Raw genomic sequence first — 12419 nt, 5'->3', positions numbered from 1 at the left:
ATTCTCACATGCAGGGGATAGCCTGTTTGATGTGGATGTCGTCCAGCGTATCCTTGCAACTTATCTGCAGCAAGAGGAGGGCCAGGAGAGGCTGATTTCCAGCGCTGTCTATGATACAGATGATTTCGGGTCCCCCTCTAGGGGCCTCATGAAGGTCGCCAAACTTGTCGATAAGTACCTTGCAGAAATCGCCCCTGATGCAAACTTGAAGGTTTCCAAATTTGTCTCTCTGGCAGAGTTATTGCCAGATTATTCCCGGGCCCTTGATGATGGCCTTTATCGAGCCATCGACATCTTCCTCAAGGTATGCCTCCAATCTCTTGTTTCTGTTTTTTCATCCTCTCTGTTGTGCTCATCATCACATGGTACCACATGTGCAATGCATAGGATTTACACATGAATTTCTCTCAGTCTTTCCTCTTCCACTTCTAAGCTTGGATGTGACATGCATAAATCTGCCCTCATTCTGCTGACTTGCACTCTGGCTGAAGCCTATTCAGAGACATTGATGGTGAATTGAAGTCACAGTACTTGTGACCCTAAAGAAAGCCTCTAGTCAGCATCCCCCACTTGTGTTAATAATCTGTCTTTCATGTATTTCTGCTTCATGCATGCACAAGCCAAAGATGGGGGGTCTATAGGATTATCCTACATGCCTCCCGCCATCAAAATGGTGCAAACTGCATTGCGAGGCATGTAGGATAATTCAGAAGTATTCCCTATCTTCCAAATGAAAGCAGCCGTGATTACCACATGGAGTGCCATCAAAATGTTGATTTTTCCTAATCTAGAGATGGTCAACATCGCATGACTCCATGTGGTAGACATGGCTTCTTTCATTCAAAGCATCGATATGAGTATCCAAATGCATTCGCCTATGACAAGACATGAATGTAACAGTTTTTGCTGAGTTCTTGTTGTCTCCAATCATTGAGTGTTGATATGATTATGATTGCTGGTAATGGTGGGTTGCTTAATGTTTGTGAAATGTCAAAACTTGAGATGACATAAATCTGTCCCTTCAAATCTGTAACACGTGGAAGCTCTGGGAGTCTTCTTTCAGCCCTAAACACTCCTGGAGACATGCTGATGCAAAACGCAGATATGGAGAGAGAGTAGAGAGAGAGAGATGTGCTGGAAATTCAGTATATTGATATGGTACAAAAAGGTACCTCTACTACAGCCATAGGCTGCCTTGTACAAAAGGTGGTAAACACCCAAAATCTTGTCCTATTCTAGGACCCTAAGGACCCAATCCCTAGAGGATTGGATGACTAGAATGAAAAGCCACGCTTGCTATTTATAGTCTTTTCTGGAATAATGCAGGAGCTGGCCGACTGCAGTTGGACCAGCCGACTAATGCTTGGTCTTCTCCTTTGCTGGTTGTGCTGCGCCACACCCTGTACTAGACTGCCTCCTTGCAGCCGACCACCTCTGGTACAGCCGACAGGCTCTGATCTTCAGCTTATGTCATCTGTGGGCAGCCGACATGCTTTTTCTCTTGCTCTCCAAGCCTTGCTCCAGTCTACACTGCCAAAAGTGCTCTGTGCTCCATCACCTTGGTTCTACCTAGTTCATACTCTTTATCTTGTTGTCTCTTCTGGACCAGCAACGGTGAATGTCCATGGCATCTTTCATGCACATGACATCCCCCTCTGCCAAACTTGATGACGGGATTCCAACCTGTTCTTGGATGACTATCATCATCCCAATCTTTTCCCGAAGTCCCTCTGTCATCCATCCATCCCTGGCAACCCTTTTCTCTGAAAGCCCGGCCCGGTCTCTAAAATCACTCTTGTCTCAGAATAAGATCTATGCATCTGTTCCATCTAGTCCACAATCCATTCCTGCCCTGACTCTGAACACCGTCTTGGTCTTCATTCCTGAGAAATGAGTCTGGCACTCTCACATCACCCTTGGAGGATAAACCTCCCTTGGGACTGTTGCCCGAGAACCTATCTGGCTCACAGGAATGCCATCCCCTTTGGCTTTGTGGAACACCACCAACAAACCTCCTGGGAGCTCTTCCTGATTCTGTGTTCCTTGCCTTGGGCTTCGTATCCGTGTACTTTCCTCTACCTTGGACTTGTACACCATCATATGGGACTGAATCAGTGTTTAGCTTTGCTGAGCCTAATGCTCTGATACCAATGTAACTCGCGGAAGCTCTGGGAGTCTTCTTTCAGCCCTAAACACTCCTGGAGACATGCTGATGCAAAACATAGATATGGAGAGAGAGTAGAGAGAGAGAGAGGTGTTGGAAATTCAGTATATTGATACGGTACAAAAAGGTACCTCTACTACAGCCATAGGCTGCCTTGTACAAAAGGTGGTAAACACCCAAAATCTTGTCCTTCTCTAGGACCCTAAGGACCCAATCCCTAGAGGATTGAATGACTAGAATGAAGAGCCACGCTTGCTATTTATAGTCTTTTTTGGAATAATGCAGGAGCTGGCCGACTGCAGTCGGACCAGCCGACTGATGCTTGGTCTTCTCCTTTGCTGGTCGTGCTGTGCCACACCCTGTACTGGACCGCCTCCTTGCAGCCGACCTTCTCTGGTACAGCCGACAGGCTCTGATCTTCAGCTTATGTCATCTGTGGGCAGTCGACAGGCTTTTCCTCTTGCTCTCCAAGCCTTGCTCCACTCTACACTGCCAAAAGTGTTATGTGCTCCATCTCCTGGTTCTACCTGGTTCATACTCTTTATATGGTTGCCTCTTCTGGACCAGCAACGGTGAATGTCCATGGCATCTTTCATGCACATGACAAAATCTGAAGACAACCATCTACAATTGTCACAAAAATTTGGCGATCATGGTGGGATGCCTCTTACTTGCCAAGTGTTGGAGAATGCACAGGCGGAAGAGTCCAATAAATAGGCCGAGTCCCATAACAGTGAGATGCACAATTCTAACACCTCCTCTGCAGCTTAGAGTGTGCAAGGGTCTGAAGAAGATAAGATGATGAAGATGCAACCATGGACCCTCCAGCACCGCGAATACTGGAATCACCTCGGAGAGAGAACCCACCAACTTGTTTCCTTGAAACAAAATGCCACCACAAACAACAAGGAACTTTGCTTGGCTACGAATTCCCACACAAGTGTGCAGTGAACTCCAAGAATAGATGATGAGCTGCTGGACACACCGCGCCCATAATCCCCAACAGTGGACGGAAAACACATCACGTCCCAAAAGCCTTGAACAATGAACTCGGAACAAATCTGGTCTATAATCTCTGCTATACAAAAGATAACTATGTCCTGCCAGATGTCTAATGCCTGGAACTCTGAATCACGGTCCCCATGCACCAGTAAGTGGAGCTGTAATCAGCCTCCTCTCCCGTCCACAAGCCTTCTCTGGCTGGAAGAACATGGGGGGAAACTACATGTGTACTAGAGAAGTACACCATGTGGGTCCTCTTGAGCCGAAAGCGCCCTAGGAGCCCTAGAAGTGGTTCTAGAATTTGTATCACTATCGTGTGTTGTGTCTTTGCCCTTTCTTTGACCCTTGGTCTTGTCCTTCTTCTTGGACAAACAATCCTTGGACAGATGTCCTCTTTTCCCACAAGAGAAGTAGCGACTCCAATCTTTCTTTTGAACTGAGGAAAGTGCCTAGTTAGAATTGTTGACTGACACCTTCAACTTACCCTGTGAGTTGAGGGCGGACTCTTCCTCCAATAGTAGGGAGCTAAGATCATCAAAATCCAACTCAGTGGATGTGACCTAGCACCGCAAAGATCGAGAAATCACATCATAGTCCGGGGGACGCTCGGTGAGGATAAGTGCAACCAGCTGAGCAGAGGATAAAGCAGCAGTAACTGGTCATGAATAACCTTGGCCTTCATGAGAAACGACTGCATGGAACTACCTTCAGGGAATAGTAAATCGTAGAGCTGCCCAAGGTAGCTCATTGACGAATCTCGAGCAAAGAGATCCTCCAATTTAGACCATACCTGATGAGCACTGGTGAGAGTTTGCACGGCCAGTAAGACCTCCTCTGTGATGGTCCACACAAGCACTGAATGCGCCTTCGAATCCCGATTCTCCCAGTCTTGTAATTCCGCAACGAATTCATCCTCTTGATCCTGAATCCACCTCCTAGAGTGCCGAAGACGCTCAGGTTTCCTCTCAGTGCCCTGAACAATATCCCACAAACCCTTGTGGATGAACCAGATCCGCATTTGATGGGCATAGTTGGGTCCTTTGAACTTGTTATCCTTGTTCGTAAGGGGGGAGCCATATCCACAGCAACAAAGAACACAAATCTCAGCTCTCCAAGATTGCTCTCAAGTGCTTTCCAACAAAGCGAGGCTCTAGAACCAATCAGGAGAGAGACAAAGGCTGGACAGCAGCAAACAATCCAAGAAACCACCGGGAACCTCTTATCGGAAGGGTAGGGACTCGTGGAGGAAGAAGAAGATGTACAGCCGCTTGTCTAGCAACTCCACATGCAAGAAGCTCACCACAACTGATGCTGAAAACGGAAAACGCAGCCAATAACTCTACAGCCTGCCTCTGAAGAGCAAAATGCAGCCTGTAGGGCTGGCTGACAGCAGCAAGAGGGCTGACTGGACCAGAAAATGCAGCAAGTCAGTGAAACGCAGCCACTATATATGCTGATCTGCAGCTGGAGAAGCTATGGAAGCAAATCGCACAGCAGAATTGAAGACGGCGAGTAGTTTGCTGAAGGATGGGGCAGCCTGAACCTAAGCGAATGATACCACGTTGGAGAATGCACATGCGGAAGCATAAACAAAACTAGAGAGAGAGTAGAGAGAGCTTGTGGACAAGATCACCTTTTATAATAGCTTGAAGCTTTACAATGGCAATATCCAGCAAGAGAATGTTGGACTTGTGCAAGGAATGGATGAAATACAAGTGAATATGAAAGGCCCTTATATAGTGAGGACAGAAGCTGGCCGACTGGCCCAAGACAAATAATCCATGTGAAAATAGATAAAATGCCCAATAAATAGGCAGAGTCCCATAACACTCAGATGCACAATTCTAACACCAAGGATGGAGGTTCAACACTGAGAGGCTGCAGCTTTATGGCCCCATGATGGGGCTGTCGGTGGGGACATTGCAATCCAGCTTTCATCATCACCTTCATTTCAGTGTGGGGAATCGCTATGTGGCAGCTATTGTGCGCTTTGAATTCCAAGCCGTGCATCAATTTTTCGTTTGAGTTGCATACTCAATGCACATCTTCCATCTTCTGAAGCAATCACCCTTCAAGTTTGTGATGCGGACCATGGGGAATTCGGCTGCCTTGCAGGAAATGCAACGTGCAGGGATAACAGGATAAAGCATGGAGTGGCCATGAGTTCCCGTCTATGGACAGATAGGGATGACATCTAACATTCATACACATGCTTTGCCCTGCGTGCTGGTGAAGTAGCCATAGCCTCTTTCTACCCACAAATCTATGCTAGGCCCAGCAAACCAATTATGGGTTTACGCAGTTCCACTAGTGCCAACAGACCATTTACACGCCTCCTAAGCTGTAGCTCAGCTGTAATGCGCTTGTGAACTCAGCCCTTACCTTTTGGAAGGGTTGAGTTCACAACCAATTGCCAAAACTGGCCAGCGCAAAAATGGCCTCCAAGTCTTTCTCAACAAATGGCCCATCCATGTCATGTCGTCAGTGGCAATATGACATTAAGTGCATGCATGGGGGTCCACACATATACCATGCATGAGTGGGCATGGTATATGTTATTCAAGTGCGTCCCATGAGGTGCATTCACAGGCAGCTTAGCCTACCTATTCACTGACCCAGTCACAAGCTATTGTCACATCTCCTATACATGCATGTACAAGGGAACTGTGTTAGGGATAGTGGCAATCTTGGCTGCTAATCTCTGTCCCCTGTGGAGGGAGACATCAAGGAATTATGGAAATAGGCCAAGGTCAGTTTACACACCGCCGCAGACACCGGTCGGCAGTTTCCAAACGAGCCAGTGATGACCGTCAAGCTGATTTTTCCCCTGCTGATATGTCTGGACCAAGTTTAATACTGCCCAGAAAGTATTGTGCTTGTTGAGCTGTGTGCTTCCTAGTCTTCATGATGGGTTGAATGGCCCGACTCAAGGGCATTCTGCAGGGAGGCTCCCAGCTACCGCCTGTAGCCTCACCTGCCCCAAGGCCATTATGTAGTCCATCTTTGCAACTGTAGGAATGTCAGGAAAGGCCGGGAAGCCTCGGTAGATTACACACAAATATTGAGAGAGACTCGCAGAGAGATGGGCAAATAGATTCACAATTGCTCCTCATGCACCCATCCTCATTAAGCATTCACAATGGGCCCGATATTCCAGCATTCCCCCTCTCGTCTAAAACAAAGAGGCACGAATGAGTTTTATTACATGTGCATGCGGATGTGGATTACGCGGCATCGTCCTATATTCCAACATTCCCCCTCGTCTAAACGAAGAGGCACCAATGAGTTTTCTTTAAAAAAATGAATGAGGGATGCGTGCATGATCATCCGTTTATTTGAGTCGCATCCGTGCACCTAAGCTTATACATCTGCTTGAATACGATGTTCATCCCGAATCAAACAGGGCATTGGTAACACAGATCATGAAAAAGATTTCTTCTTCACACGAGCTATAGGCTTCACATGGATCTGCACTTGATCAGCACGAGCAAACATCTTTGGAAGCATCATATTCCCCCCCTTTTCTTAAGGAGAGAGATGGAACAACACTGCATCATTGGTATGCACTTGGGGCTTTGCTTAAGAGACCAGAGGAGCACATGTATACATTGTAGCATGCGCTGCAATGATTGGGCCTTCATTTGGGGTAGCATCAGCGGCATCATGAACATTATAATTTTCAAGGATCTGACATGAGAGAAACACTTGGTCAGCAGCATTAATAAAAATAAATACCAGCATAGCACTAATTATGTGAGTATATCAGATGGACCTTCTGCAGGTTGAGTAGAAAAAATTACATCTGTGACAGGAGCATCGGGTAAGGTGGTATTGATAGCTGCAGCAAGTGATGCATGCTGGTCTTCAGAAAAGATACGAGTAGGAGTAGGCCGGATTGTTGCATCATTGGGAACTTGAAAACCGAACAGCCCTGCACGCTTGAAGGAATGTCCTGCAGAAAACTCAGACGCGTACCGAGGCGCCAAGATCGGATTCAAGCACATCATGGCCCTTGAAATAGAGACGTTAGAAGGAGAAGTGGCCATCATAGGAAATTCAGGGTTGATCAGACGCTTACAGATGCAGTCGGCCTCAGTTTTGTTTGCTTTTGAGACAACGCTTTGTTCATGCAGGAGCGCCAAAGAGAGCTTCTCAGTCGATTATAGGCCTGAGTTCAAGAGTGCCCCGTTGTCTTCTTCATCCGCACGAATTTGTGCAGGTTCAACGTCATGCACGCTGCTATGAGATTGCAGAGGACGGACCGGTTGCTTGAGGCACTGCAGTAAGGGTAGTAGGACTATAAGGCTTAGGCTTAAAGAAGGGAGCAACATAATACTCCAAACCTTTCAATTGATTTTTTTGCACAAACTACTATAGGTTGCATTCAAAATCTTGTCAAATCTCAAGTTCATCTTGTGTGTTTTGTCTTGTATAGGGACTAGTGTGATGGCATGCATTAAACTTGTTGAATGTGAGGTTTGGTTAAAATCTTTGTTGTATGTGGTGATAGTTCTTGTTTGCTTCGGAAAAATTGTGTTTAGCAATGTGGTTTCTGTTTCTCGCCCCCTCCCCCCAACACACACACACACACACGCGCAAGCACGGACTAGCAAAAACATGAGCTTTTTTTGCTTGTTTTATTCGTATATATCTTTACAACATATGCCATGTCTATAGACCCTCTCTCTCTCAATGGTTGTGTAATTGCGTTCAATGTTGTTGGGATTCGTTTTATTCATATACGTCTTTAGAACATGTACCATGTCGACAGATCCCCTCTCAAGTGGTTGTGTAATTGCGTTCGATGTCATTGGGATTCATGTGATAGTCAAATTTGAAGGGCAAAGGGTGCTTGTCAAAAAGCAACCATGGTCACGATAGTGAATAGATAGTGGAAGAATGTTCATGAGGATATATGTTTAAAAATTTATTTAAGTAATATAAGGTTTGTTGAGGTCTATCACACAGAGAAGAGAATCACGCATGGATGAAGAAGCACTTAAAACCAGAACAAGTCGGCTCTCACCCGTCTCTGACAGGGTTGACACCTCTCTCTCTCTTTTCGGCCCTCCCCCCCCCTCTCTCTCTCTCTCCTCTCTTTCCAACCCCCACACTTTGCATTCTTTGTTGATGACACGTGTCAAAAAGAGATTTGAGTCGTTATATATATATATATATATTTTATTTATAGTATAGATATAGATGAGAAAGACAATTATTTCTTCTTTGCAGGCGCATCCTAGTATTTCAGATGTGGAGCGGAAGAAGGTGTGCAAACTATTGGACTGCCAGAAGCTATCACAGGAGGCATGCACACACGCGGCCCAGAACGAGAGGCTACCGGTTCAGCTGGTAGTGCAGGTACTCTACTTCGAACAGCTGAAAATGCGTAGCGCCATGGCAGGGCCAGGGATGACCGACGAGCCAGGGATGACCGACGATCAGCAGTCACGGTCGAGCGGGGATGTGGGTGTGTACTATGGTCGGGCACCCCCTCGCAGGATGAGCTGTGGACCCACGGCTTCGCCCAGCGTGGACGCTTCTTCAAACCTGCGAAGAGACAACAGGGAGCTTAAACTGGAGGTGGCGCGGCTTCGCCTGCGCGTGAACGACCTCGAAAAGGAGAACGCTGGGCTCAAGCAGGAGCTGGCTCTGCGACCGGCTGAGCCCGTCACCGTCACTGCCTCAAGCGGTAGGACCGGTTTCTTTTCACTCTTCTCCCGGAAATTCGGCAAAATGAAACACCAGTCCTCGCCCACGACGACACGTGGCAACAAACAACGGGAGCCCAAATCAACAGCTCGCCTTAGGCGATACTCCATCTCTTAGCTTTTTCGGGCTATTATTATTATTTTTTCAAATGGTGAGCATTTTGTTGGGCTTCTAGAGATAGTTAAAAATGTTAATCAATTAGCATACAAAAATGTGAAAACAAGGTCTTATGCGTCTAAAGTCAATTCCAAGTGTGCAATTTTATCTACAAATGAGGTGCATATTGGAAAATGATGATGAGTTTCCCATGTTCAATCTCCTCTTGATTGTTTTCTAATTCATAGTGAAGCTCTCCATGGCAATAAACAACGTTGGGAAAAACCTTTCTTGAGGAAACATACACACTTCTTCCTTCATTTTTCACTTGCCAGAAACTAGAAAAAAACAACCATACTTGAAAAAATCATTCAAAACCATTATTTCTATTTTTTTCCACATTAAGTTGAGGCACACCTTTCTTGAATATTGGCAATAAATCAATAATGTTCAATTTGAGGAGGATGAGGTTTTTATGATGGGTAGGGTAAAGTACTCACTTTAATAAGTTTTGGTTCCATCTGCAGACAAGTGAATCTCCTCTTTACTCATTATCCATGTGCATATTATCTCCATCCCAATTGTTGATAACCTTATATACATTTGGACTATGTGAATAGCCCCTTATAGAACCTTAGAAATGATAAAGTAAGGTTAGATATTACTAATTATCTCTTCTTTGAAACAAGAGATAACCTCTAGTGTTGTTGCTCCTCCTCCTCCTCCTCCTCCTCCTCGAGGACGATGACGACGACCTTCTCTTTGTATTGCCTAGATCGCTCCCAACTCTCTCTCTCTCTCTCTCTCTCTCTCTCTCTCTCTCTCTCTCTCTCTCCACTACCCTTCTGCACCCCGACGTGGGGTAGAAGTGGCTAGTGCAAGGGCCCTTAAGTTGGCATGGATCCACTTGGGTTCGAGTCCAGCTTCGTCGGATAGTCCTTCTAGAGCTCTTGGCATAGTTACTATGACATAAAAAATCTCTCTCTCTCTCTCTCTCTCTCTCTCTCTCTCTCTCTCTCTCTCTCTACCCTACTTAGATCCCATCTTCGAAAGATTCCTTGTATCGTCCGGAAGGATGAGGATGCGTGATATCTTTGGGTGTGCATATAGCTTTGGTGGTGACAGTCATCCATAGTGTTGTGTGTTATTTTGCACCACGCCACCCCCCTTACACCGCACAGCATGGCCAGTCATCATTGTACTTACCATTATATGGAGATATTGTGGAGTTCTCACAGCTAGGGGAAGTTCTCTTGCTTGGGGACTTCAATACTGGGAGCAGGTCCCACTACTCAATTCGGACAACCCTATTAGACTGTAGGAGCTAGACATCATTGACACAAGGCTGTTGAGATCATCACATGACTGTGAGGAGGTCACAGTGTGTGGGGGATATTTCTTAAGAGCTGGGAGTTGCGCACATGGTCTTGTTATTTATAAGAGGATGTCTCGATGGCCCTCCTCCGACCCTCACCTCCCTCCCTCTCTTGGGAGGTACTAGCATTGTGGACTACCTTATGGAATCTCTGGCTTTGGCACACCTCCCCAACTTCTCCATCCCGCCACCCCCCTTTGAAGCTGACCATGCCTACCTCTCTTTCACTCTTTCATGCACACCGCCCGTCCTTCCGCCACCACCCCCATCTCACATTACACCCAGGTCCATTTTGATCACAAGCTTTGACCTTGTTTAGTCCAACCACATCTATCACCAACTCGAGGATGTGGGACCTATTGTCCCTCTACCCACCGTCACATCACAACTCACCACCATACTCCACACATCTGCCATCACTTCTTTCATTTGCATGCGACAGTCTGTACCACCAAGCTACCTTCTAGTTCCATGTCTTAGAACTGTTGGTATGATGACGAATGCCGAGCTACACGCTCCCGTCTTAAGCATGAGTTCAGATTGGGAAAATCACAAACCGCCAAGCATAATGGATTTCTCAACGGCTCACCTAACGTGAGAAACAGGAGTTCTATGCTTGGAAAGAGAACGAGTTATACCAACTTTTCTTAGGGCCAAATTTCAAAGAGGCCTGGAGGAAACTCTGAGAACATCTCCCCCCACATCTATCACCTGCCCGGACACATGGCACTCCTATGCATTGCTCCCTATATCATATCCCCCATCCCCCATCAACCACCTCTACCCCCACCACTAGATCCTCGCCCCACCAACTCCACCTTCTTCACAAAGGGCATGGTCCTCAAGGCCATTCGTAGGCTACGTAATGACTGAGCCCAGGATCACACGAGAGACTCACTGCCGAGCACATCTCACATGCTGATGATACCCTGGCGCCCCTACTAGCCTACATGTTCAATAGATCCCTTTGTGAAGGATTCTTGGTCTGCTCTAACACCATCATCCCCATCCTCAAAGCCGGAGATCCACTTGATCCTAACAATTACAAGATGATCATGATTGGCCACACATTGGCCAAAACTCTATGGATTGGTGGAGCTCAGTTCATTGGCAGAGAGGCAGGGGTGCAGAGCCTTAGGACGGGTAGGCTTTTGGAGGAGCTACTCTACCCTTGATCACATCATCACCCTCCGTGTTGCCAGCATCGGCGAGGAGGGTAGAGCATGACATCAAAGAACTTGCTACTACTTTGTGGATTTCCACAAAGCTTTTGATACTGTACCCCAAGCCCGCCTCCTACACCGTTTATAGGAGATGGAGTCCCATCTAACGTGGTTTGGAGCATCATTGCCCTCTATGAGTCCGTCATCAGACGAGTGAGAGCAGAACATTGCCATCACTATTGGGGCGAAACAAGGCTGCCCTCTATCAGCCACTCTTTTTGTCCTCTACATTGATGAGATATCGAGCTTCATTGACGGATGGCAGGTATATTGATCCCCCTACTACTTCATGTAGATGACATCCTCCTCCTCTCAAATTTGAGGGGCTTTAGAGATACTTGGATGCCTTACAGGACTTCTACACTCAGCGAGACCTCTATGTTAACCAAGGTAATGGTCTTCAATACTTCCCGCCCTTTCACATCCAGATTGAGCTTTACATATAGAGGGGATCTTATGGAGATTGTCTCATCCTATGTCTACCTTGGTGTCACTTTCAGTGGTGGCCCATGCTTCTTCCCCCGCAGGACATGACAGCGTGACATGGGGATATGCAGCCTTGAGCTTACTTGAGCAGTAGTGCTTCTAAGGCACATTTCCAAGAGCCTAGAATGAAGGGTTGTCTTTTTGACACCCTTGTCACACTAACCTTGATATATGGAGTAGCCGTTCGGGTGGGCCAAATTTATCCGATGAGGATTGGCAATGAGTTGAGAGGCCCCATGTCATGAGTTTCTCCCGTATGATCCACAACATACCATCAGTGCCAACCAGATTATCTAGGTAGAGTTTGTTGCAACCTCGATGATAGTGGATGCAATCTTCTAAAGTCACATACCTCCATCGC

The 12419-nt window shown here is 46.6% G+C and overlaps 2 protein-coding genes across 2 annotated transcripts in view; one reads left to right on the top strand and one right to left on the bottom strand.

The window, feature by feature from the left end:
* The window catches only part of LOC147642194 (BTB/POZ domain-containing protein At5g48800-like), an 11139-nt gene extending 2089 nt beyond the window's left edge, over positions 1–9050 (top strand). Inside the window, exons 3-4 of the mRNA XM_086803593.1 lie at positions 1–304; positions 8399–9050. The exon at positions 1–304 is cut by the window's left edge and continues 944 nt beyond it. Coding sequence (XP_086659719.1) covers positions 1–304; positions 8399–8995 — 901 coding nt within the window. The 3' untranslated portion in view covers positions 8996–9050. The remainder of the gene's footprint in view (positions 305–8398) is intronic.
* LOC147642195 (uncharacterized) lies at positions 4870–7397 on the bottom strand. The gene is made up of 2 exons (XM_086803604.1): positions 6967–7397; positions 4870–6853 (listed from the first exon to the last, which is right to left on the bottom strand). Exons 1-2 carry the CDS (start codon positions 7213–7215, stop codon positions 6746–6748), a joined length of 357 nt encoding a protein of 118 aa, XP_086659730.1. The 5' UTR covers positions 7216–7397; the 3' UTR covers positions 4870–6745.
* Positions 9051–12419: the final 3369 nt, after the last annotated feature.

This window comes from Cibotium barometz, chromosome 1 (genome assembly GCF_041138505.1).
Source record: "Cibotium barometz isolate CiBa-2024 chromosome 1, ASM4113850v1, whole genome shotgun sequence".
Classification (NCBI taxonomy): Eukaryota; Viridiplantae; Streptophyta; class Polypodiopsida; order Cyatheales; family Cibotiaceae; genus Cibotium; species Cibotium barometz.
Note: the sequence above shows the minus strand (reverse complement) of the source record. Positions and strands in the feature narration are given on the sequence as shown.